This window comes from Notolabrus celidotus, chromosome 6 (assembly GCF_009762535.1).
Source record: "Notolabrus celidotus isolate fNotCel1 chromosome 6, fNotCel1.pri, whole genome shotgun sequence".
NCBI lineage: Eukaryota > Metazoa > Chordata > Actinopteri > Labriformes > Labridae > Notolabrus > Notolabrus celidotus.
Window position 1 is genome coordinate 12292152 of NC_048277.1, and position 10495 is coordinate 12302646.

At 41.6% G+C, this 10495-nt stretch overlaps 1 protein-coding gene across 1 annotated transcript in view; it reads left to right on the plus strand.

The window, feature by feature from the left end:
• Positions 1 to 10495, plus strand: part of st3gal2 (ST3 beta-galactoside alpha-2,3-sialyltransferase 2) — a 77621-nt gene extending 67126 nt beyond the window's left edge. Inside the window, exons 8-11 of the mRNA XM_034686478.1 lie at positions 1074 to 1253; positions 1693 to 1738; positions 3003 to 3122; positions 3266 to 10495. Of these exons, the coding sequence (XP_034542369.1) occupies positions 1074 to 1253; positions 1693 to 1738; positions 3003 to 3122; positions 3266 to 3439 (520 nt within the window). The 3' untranslated portion in view covers positions 3440 to 10495. The remainder of the gene's footprint in view (positions 1 to 1073; positions 1254 to 1692; positions 1739 to 3002; positions 3123 to 3265) is intronic.

Here is a 10495-nt window from a genome sequence, read left to right on the forward strand (position 1 = left end):
GCGCTAAAACCGAGGGATAAAATAACAATAAGTTTAACCTTTTATTAACAAAAAAGATAATCAACTCATGATAACGTGCACAAACATGATTTAATTGATCAAAGAAAATAGCGAAAATAGCGGTCAACAAAAAGTACGCAGACCCAGCTCATCCTCTCTCTCCCACTCCAAACAAAAGGAAACAGGTGGCCTAAATGAACAGAACATCCCCGCCCCTAACACATGACCCGTAAATTAACTTATTAATTGAGCCCACAATAAACCATATCGTAAACAAACAACAAAAATAATTCCACGAAAATATACAAATCGTAACCTACTCTAAACCTCAAAATAAGATACTATAAACACTAAAATCCTTCATGGACAAGCGGCAAGTCTGATAGAGCTGAACAAAATAACGGCAGAGATCTATTGTTTGTCATGTCAATGCAGCAACAATATATTGGGCTTAAATAGCTTATTTCATATTTTCTCCATTTCGGCATCTTGGCCTGGTTGCTTAGTAAAGTTTTGTGCTGTGCTGGGAGATGACGTTCATGTTGCAAAAAGGTTTGTGTGTTTGTTTACAACTCTGATGTAAGCTGCAGTTGGGTGTGCGTTATAGTAACAGTAACTAGTATCTCCTCCCACTAGAGTGTATTGCTTAGTGCCTAGATGCGACATTATTTGGTAAAATATTTTTTTCCTCACACATATCTTTAACATACTAAAATGTATAATACAATTAAAAACCCACACCAGTTAAACATGCACAATACAACCCAAAATTGCCCAATCTGGTAACACTGTGTGTGATCTCTGTGGTCCCTCTTATTCTCTTAAAATCAGTGCAGTGTCTTTCTGCTCCTCCTGATTTGTGTTGTGCAAACATGACAGCCTGGCAAAACCAAACTGTAGATTTTCTAATTTCCTAAAATAACAATATCAATCAGGCTGACAAGTCGGCGTGAGATTAACTCCTTGAAACATTTTTTTTACCCCATTATGACAATAAATTGAAGCTGGATGCCTAATACAACTTCTTGCTCACAAAGTCTGCATCTCTCATGCTGTTCTTATCTCGCTCCCAGGATAAATCTGGCCCCCACAGTGGGCTATGAAGAAGATGCCGGCAGCCACACGACTCATCACTTCATGTACCCGGAGAGCGCCAAGAACCTGGCGGCAAACGTCAGCTTCGTCCTGGTTCCCTTTAAGACTCTGGACCTCGTCTGGATCACCAGCGCACTGTCCACGGGCCAGATTCGATTGTAAGAATACACACACACACACACACACACACACACACATGAATAGGCACAGATTAACACATGCATGTATGAGGGCACATAAACATACAGATAGGTCTTGACATGAGTGCACAATGCAGGGAGATATGACTTTTGAGATCCATAATATCACTTTAAAAGTCACATACTCACAGCTTTGGGGGCATTAACACTCACTCTCACTCTCTCTCACTCTCTCTCTAGCACACACACACACACACACACACACACACACACACACACACACACACACACACACACACACACACACACACACACACACACAGTTATGAGAAGTCAGAGTCATCAGCCTGTAACAATCTGTCAGCTGTCAATCATCTGGAGTTCACAGCTGCAGAAATTACATGAAGGGTTGATTGAATGTATTTAATCATCTTCTCTCTCTCCCTCTCTCCGTCAGTACGTACGCTCCAGTGAAGCAGTTCCTCCGTGTAGATAAAGACAAGGTGTGTATTTTCAGCTTACCCTGCAATTACTCTTCGCCAGTGTCACACACTCAGATGATTAGGCCAACACACACACATATGCAGCCTGAAACACATAGCCACACACACACATGCAGAGTGACCTCGCTTTTTTGCAATTACACCCCCTCCCTTTTGTTGATGAGGGATTACGGTTAGATTATAAACCATTCCTTTGTTTAAAATAATCTCCTATTTGCTGTTTAATCCTTGGAAATAATAAAAAAAAAACTCACACTAATCCCTGCCTGTGAAAATCTTCGCCTGGTCAGAGAGTGTTTTTTTCAGTGTCTTTGGAGCTGACCCAGAAATATAGATTTATAAGATTTTCTCCTCCGCTGTGGCGCTGTGAGCAGCCTCTGGCTCTGTTTGTTGGGACTGAACATCACCTGGAGGTACATGATTAAAATGTAATTACCATCCATTTGGTTAACAGTGCCTTTAATCTTTCACAGCAATCACAACCTGGAGGAGTATTAAAATTTAACTTGGCAAAGTCTTTTCTTGTTTTGTTGGACCTTCTGAATATGCAGCAGCTTTGATTGCAGGAGGTTATCTTGCCTGTAACACCGTGTTGACAATCAGAGGCAAAGTTTCAAAATCTGAGCAACTTTCATTTTACAACACCTCGAAGTGTGGGGCACCACTGCACCAAAAGCAGGAGGAAAATGTCTCCTTGAAGAAAAATACACCTGTTTTTGGCTGTTTTTGAAACCACCTGCTGCATACTGCCTACAAATGTAGTGTGCAGTAGGTACAGCATACTGCATACTGCATACTGCGTTTGAAGGTAGTATGTAGTATGACTGTTCTGTTGGATCTCTTCTACAGTAGTTTCAGAAAGCAGAAGTAAACAACGGCCAAGCTGATTGTGAAACTGCTTCTTTAGCATCCACTTATGATTAAAAGAGTTAAGAAGTGGTTTATATGTAATTTAATAATTTTCACAGCACCTAAAAACTGAGTTCCCCCCGTCGAAAAAGAAGCAGAACTTAAACGCTGTGCATTGTGGGAAACAGGGAGACTGGTCCGCTGAATACATAGACATTTTCCTGAATCAGTGCAACATCCAGGTAGTTTTGGCTTACTGCAGACTTCACTCTTGTTCACATATTACATACTGAATTTGGCCAAATCAGTATGTACTGCTTGTATAGTAGGCGGTTTCGAAAAGCAGCCCATGTTTTCCTTCTCTCCATGCAGGACACTCTCATTATCTCTTCTCTTTTTCTCCTTCCACCACCAGGTCCAGATCTTCAACCCAGCATTCTTTAAATACATCCATGACCGCTGGACCAAACACCATGGTCGCTACCCCTCCACTGGCATGCTGGTGTTATTCTTCGCCTTGCACGTTTGTGATGAGGTCAGCTTCTCTCTCTTCTTTCGCTTTCATAAAACCAAACCGTTTAAATCATTACATCACATCAACACTAGCCTTGCATCATTTTCATCCTCAAGAGATACACACACTTGTAAACACATGCTTGCTTTCTCCACTCTCTTTAGGTGAACGTGTTTGGTTTCGGGGCGGATAGCCGGGGGAACTGGCACCACTACTGGGAGCAAAACCGCTACTCTGGAGAGTTCAGGAAGACCGGCGTCCACGACGCTGACTACGAGGCTCAGATCATCCAAAGGCTTGCCAAGGCTGGCAAGATCACTGTGTTTCCCGGGAAATAGCCACACACACCAGTATATCCAACGCTCCAAAACTGGTACAGCCACAGACACTATATAGGCTGTGTGTACGATGTGTTTGCAGTCTCGCTTTTACTTACCTGCACCAGTTTGCTTGCAGAAGGCGAGAGAAAGTAATCACTAAACGGTGACAAAACAGGTTATTCTATTCATTTCCCCTCATCTTTGGGAAGAAGGCCACCAGTCGAGGCTTTGATTGGAGATTATGGTGCGGACTCAACCTGGAACCAGGACCTTGGAGTGAGAAGATCCAAACATAAATCTGCTTACTCAAATTTAAAGCAGCCTCAAAACTGACCTGAACGTCAGGGTTGAGCCATAAACTTGACAAAGAATAAATAACATCTGTTTTAAGGATTACCTTTTAAAAGCTAGTGAAGACTGAAGGATGAGGTGAGACTGCTGGACTGAAGGAAAACCAGACTGATCACTAGAAATATGGCAAAGAGAAATCAAGGAATGAAAGACATCAGATGCAAATGTGACAAAGACAATAACGTTACGTATCGTAGAGGCCTTGGAAACAGAAAAATCCTACGTATAAACGTGTCCCCTTTCTAAGCTGTGGATGTTAGCACTACACTGGAGAGAAGTTGGCACCACAGATACTAATTGTGGTGCTTTCAGAAGCCGATGTACTGGTGAACATTTTCAAACTGGAGAACTGAATTCCCATCTCTTACGGGACCCCGGGCTATGACTCCCTTGAGAAAAATGTGTTCCTCTTAAACCCTGTACGAGGCAAGAAGCTCACTTTGCCACTTTTCACTGTCATTACTTCACTTCATGTGAGCTCTCCCTCAGAAGACAGTGTTACAGGGACCTTGTCTGACTGTGATGGGTAGGTTTTAAGACAGAAGGTGATTGCTGCAAGTTTATATCATATGGCTCTCCTCTAAACTGTTCCCCTAGGTCTCCACCACAGCTACGCAGGGCTTTGTCACCTTGCAGCAGACTCACAGACACATGATGAAGACTTTTGCCTTTTGGCCAGTCTGACTCAGAAAGATCACTGCAGCACGAGCTTCAGTCTCCGTAGAGAGGGATGATTTAAAATAGCAGAGCGACCACAGGCCCCTCTACTGTTTTTGTTCACATCCAGACACGGGAAGAAGTGTTCATGGGGAGTGCCGGTCTAACTGCATCAAACTCTAATGAGGCCAAGAGTCCATCTCCTGGGATTTCATGTTTGGATGGAGGCATGCTGGTTTCTGAACCAGAGTTTAATCCCCATGAGGTCTGTCAGAGTCTATTTTGGGAGGGGAGAAATGGAGACCGAGAGTTTGGGTATGAAGAACCAGTCTAATGAAGCCAGTATAAGGACCACACACATTTGTTCCTGTGTTTAATGAGAAAGTGAAAAGATGTTTGTCCACAGTTGCTGGTGTTCCGTTAACACAAACTGATCTAGGTTTACCACTTTGGTTTCGGGAAGGACTGAAGTCTAGAGAGAGCATGCTCTGCTTCTTTTCCCTCTCACAGACCTAAAACTCCAGCGTGACTCCTGGATCCCAGCGGAGTCAGAGACTGTCGGGAGCATTTGGCTCCAGATTAAGGCTCATATGATGGGGTGTGAGGAAATCCCATCGGATCTTGGAATTCTTCTACCTGTCAGCAGATCAGCTTCATTAACCAATTGCCCCGGTACCTGCTCAGCCAATTAAAACTTCAGCTTAGTCTGGAAGGGACGGAGCCACCAGACGCCTTAGACTACACCTCTGCATTGCATTATCTGCACTTCCTGTTCTGATTTACTCTCATGATGTAGATCTGATGTAGACATATCCCCTTGCAGACTGCAGTGGTTTTCTTCTTTGTGTACTTTGTGAGTTTGCTTTTTGTCTGGATCTATACTTTTCGCTCACATTAGATTATCTTTTTCACCCAGGTGCCACATCCATTCTTTTTTATCACAAGTTTATATCATCAAATAATCCCCATTTACCCATCTATAGCCTCCAAACAAATATCAGTGATGGGAGTGGTACAAGGGTGTATCTACAGAACAGAAACATCAGCGGAAAAGTGTTCAGCAGAGACACAGGAAAATAAAAGGAATCACACCACACATGTATTTATCAGGCAGCAGCTGGCGTCTCATTAAGAGTGCTCATGGTTCCTACGCAGGTCAAGAGAGCATGCTCAACGTACAAGTCATACTCAACATAAAGACCCTTCTAACGTAGTGAACACAGTAAATAGATATAGTTAAATAAGCTACATAACAAACTTAAAGGGGCCCTGCACAGTTTATGACCACTAGTACTGCTAAAGAGCAATGTTTTTATGCATGGGCAATTGTTTTGTTGGCTATGAAATATGCACAAGAAGACTCTTATTTATACAAACACATAACTCACTCCTGCTGATGGTTTCATTAGCAGGAGCAAAGAGCGACAGCGAACCACAGACAAAGGTAGGGAAGAAGTCAAATAACAAATGTAAGATATTTAGATACTGCATGTAAACAGCACAGTATTCACATTAAACAGTATTGGATGTAGAAAACAATACGTAGCTGTTATTTATGAAGTGTACACTTAATATTTCGGCTTCTCCAGGACTATGTAGTTGTAGTCTGAGAGTGCATTTACAACAGATTGTGTGTTTGTCTTTCCAAAGATAAAGTGTTTCCTCAGTGGCGTAGTCGGGCTGTTTGAGGGGTAGGGGCAAAAAAAAAAATAAAAATAGGGCACCTCCTTTCAAACCCTGTACTCACAGTTTAGAGTGAAACATTTTAGCATCTAACACTTAATTCCTGCATTCTGGTGAATATTTATGCGACCAATTGTGGAGGGAATTGAATCATGAAAAAAGGAAAGATACAATACTATTTATTTCTATATTATTGATTATATTACAAAATTAATATAACACACCATAATTAACTACAAGGGCATACAGAGAGCACTTTTTAAACATTTTATAGATGTGAGGGGCAGCCAGAGGAGACTTTTTCATGCATTGTCCACTGAGAGAGCACCTGAGAAAGCAATTTTTAGTAGACCACTGTGTTTCTAGCTTAATGTGACACAGCTTAAAGTGAACAGTCAAAAACCAAGAAGCAAATACAGAAATCTCTGTATTACAGTCACCAAATAGTTCCAGGACCTGTAGTGCTCCTTTATAACTGAGAAAACTGTTAAAGCTAAAGTTTGACCGGAAATTCTCCAGTGTTTGTTTTTATCCGGAGGAGGCTGTGTATAGTTTTAGTGAGTCATCAAGTGCTATAGGCTGAGGAAATCAAATCCAGCACCTCGGATGTGTGCTATTGAAGCTGCGTAGGAACCATGAGAGCCAGGCGCTGTAGCAGATGGAACTGTATTGTGAAGTAATAATTGTGTGTGTTAGAAGTTGAGGGATTTTACCACATGGTATCCTAAAGTTCATTGTCATGAAGCATTTATTTTTAAATGTTGTTTAGTGATTGCTCTGACTGAGAAAGGCTCAAGAAAACACACATTCAAGAAGTTGGGGTGTTGTACTGCCCCCTGCAGAGGATGTGAAGAACTGTGCCTCCTAAATTCTTATCAGATTTTAATGTTTTATTTTTTATCTGTGGATGATTTGATTTAACCACTCTGGACTCTCATGTGTTGCCACTTTTTATTTTCTGCTTCTTTTTTTTTTGTCGGTCTGTGCACATAACAAGTTTGATATGATGCTTTAGTGTTGAGCTGGCCTCATTTCAGGGCAAATGCAGCTGAATTTGGACATATTGTTTTCTCTCTCTCTCTCTGTCTTTGTCACACACAAACATACACACGCACACACACCAAACATACATACACACACACATCATCATGCTTTCGTGCCTTGTCCTGCTGCTGCTGGACGTCTCTCGCCTACAGCTGCTCCATCGAAAACACACACCTGCCACCTTTGCATATTTTTAGCCACACACACACACACAGATACACATTTCTTCTGGCTGAGAGCTGTGCCTTCTGAGCTACACACACACAAACACTAACACACACACACACACACAGACACACTCACTCTCCTACATAAAGCACACACTCTGCCTTCTGCTCGGGGGTACGGACGCCTCCCGCTCTTCACTTCTTACTGCTTTGTACACTGTCATTGTTTTCTAAAGATGGCTGTAGGCTAAAGGAGAAGATGTTAACTTGTGATGCAGAGTGACTTGCTGTGGATTCATATTAGGACATTTGCTATTTTACTGAGCATGTATAGTTTTAAGCCATTTATGCTTTTTTCTAGATAACGCATAGTGACGAATTGCAGGAAAGATGGCAGACAGAGAGGGTCAGCTGCTGGATTTAGGTCCACAGAGTTGCAGGTACCTGTCCAGCAACTGTGACTGTAGAATAACAGAAATTGCGTATTAAAATGCATCTCAGACATATCAGTTTACTGCTGCTAACATGGTGTATTGTTTTCTTGAAGTGGTCAGTGGCTTGTATTATTCACGTCTATTTCCCAGGATGCTCCCTACAGCTTCAAAATGAATGTGTGAATTGTATTTCCAGGCCCTCTGGCAGGATAATAACACATTTCCATTCTGCCCATTCTGCCCATGCAGCCTGCAGTGTGTTGAAAGAGTTGACTGTGCCGCCAAAGAAGTGCGACCCTGTTCCAGCATTCAAACTGTTATCAGCTCCTGAAATATCTCGCAGCTGTAGACCAGAACATTGTGATCAGACAAGGGAGGAAGCGGGGTGATCCCTCTCAGTGTGTTCACCTAAATTCATTGTTTTTTTTCTCTTTTTGCTGTGCACAACACAGATATGAGTGTGTCCCCTTGAGCTTTTCTGACCTAAAGTAGGTCTTCTCTCCTGTTTTTGACCCAATACATCCCTTGCTTTGTCATCGAGAGGTGGATCTTTTCAATTAATGATAGAAACAGAAGTTGTCAGGTCACTATTTGCCTTAGGTTTTGTCTGGAACATTTTCAAAGAAACAAAGAACTGCATTGGTTGAGAGCATTTTGGGAAATGTCCTTGATTGTGATTTGTGTAGGTGTTCTCAGCTGAATTTGTTTCAGTCCTGTTATAGTGGCAGCAACAAATCAAAAGAGGATAGCTTGGATACTAAGATTTCTGTGGCTATTAGGATGCAGTTTTCCTTTATCATTATTGTTTTTCATTTGAATTCCTGGCCAGACCCAAGCCTCCCTGCCCTGATCTAAATATGTATTCACAGTTAGTAGGACAGGGCTAAATTCACAGAGATAATTTTACATCTTTTTTCACATGTTATCCATTAAGGTACATTTCTACAAAACAGACAGTCTGGAGATTTGTTATTGTGCCATTTATAAGCAGGAGAGGCACATGGAGTTCAACACATTAACCATTTTCTACGAGAGAAACACTTTAAGCTTATAACATTTCACTTTTTTATTCATAGCACGAGAGAGGGACTGAAAGGGAACTGAAACACGTTTAGCTCAGCTCAAACGTCGGTGTGTAGCCTACTCTTTTCGTTAATATTGTTGTTTGCTGAGAGCAAGGTTGATAGATTCAAAGCGTTCATACACAAATATGGCTGCGTATTCGATACAAGGCAGTTAGCAGGTAGTTTGCATATCTTAAAACAATGAGACAAATAACACATAATCTAAAACACACGCATATGTGTGTTTGTGTGTGTGAACGGCACAAACAAGTTTCACATTGTGACTGCAAAGTTTTAGCGTCCTTAGCACAAAGCTGTTGTTGGTAGTCGTGATATAAACATCAGTTCTGAGAGAGATTTCGAATTTCAACACTACACCTCCCCTCTCTGCTGTTGTAGCCCCACCCACAAAAGATTGTTGCGCACGTTCTATGAGGAAGTAGTGGCTTCCCGTAGTGGGGCCGCCACTCAACCAATCAGGACAGAGGGTCGGGGAGTAGCTTTGATTGGTCCGTGATAACGGGAACGAGGGGAATCATAACATTGCTTGATACAAAGGCATTGGAAAACAGAGATTTTGCCAAATCACAAATTACTTCACTTACAGATGAGTCTCGATGGGCATTATGACCTTTTCTCCAAACCCAGCAGAAAAAAAGTAATGTTTTTACACCATTCCTACCAACAGCAGCTTTAACTCCCCATTAACTAAGCTAGCTGTTTTACGTCAAGCTAAGCTAACGGTCTCATTGCTGTAGCTTGATTTTTAGCTTAGATAAATGACAACAGTGTCATTATCATCAATATCACAAACAAACAAACAAATAACATTGAAGTTAATTGGTTCAAAATAAACAGTTTTTCCTTGCTGCAGTACTTGAGGTTTGAATACTCTAAAATATTGATAGACTAAATGAGCTGAGTCATCACAGTAATGAATAATGATGAATTTAATCCATGCTGCATCTCCTGCTGTGAAGAAAACCCTGTCTGAGAGGAAGAAATCTCAGCTCTTGTGGCTTGAAATAAACAGCTCCTATCTCAAACTGCTTTTCTTGTTGCTATGGTTGCTTAAGGTGTCTGTTAACTTTCCATCCTTGCTACAGAAAACTTTCCTCTGAACGACAGAGCAGCAGACTGTTAGAGAAAGAGCTTTAAGGAACAAACATCCTGATCAGAACACAGCTGGTTCAGGATGTTGTCACACTAGTGGTGGTGACTGTTGCTGGGCTGCTGTAGTGAGGCAGGCAGGGATGTGGACAGATCTTTACTCATCAGTGCACTGGTCTGCATTGAACAGACACGTCTCTTGTCAGTGAGCTGAAAAAGCACATATATGACTGTCTCTGTGGATTGCCACTCGTACCTCTGTCAGCTATTGTGCCAGAACTCTGCAAACAAGTAGAATTAAACATTGGAGTACCTATACTATGCCATAGCAATAGACAAATGGTGGCTATTAGAAAGAGTTTAGTGGGTAAGTGTGTGGATGGTTTCCTGCTGTATGGATCTGTCACCATCTACTCCTGGCTTTATTGTCTCACTCTTCAGTAGGACTACTTTTTGGTGGAAGGTAGTTCACGTGTATCTACTACATTAAAACATCTGTATGATATGTGATCAACTCTTTGTATCTAATGCTATTGTTCAAATAAAAGCTTCATGAAACAACAA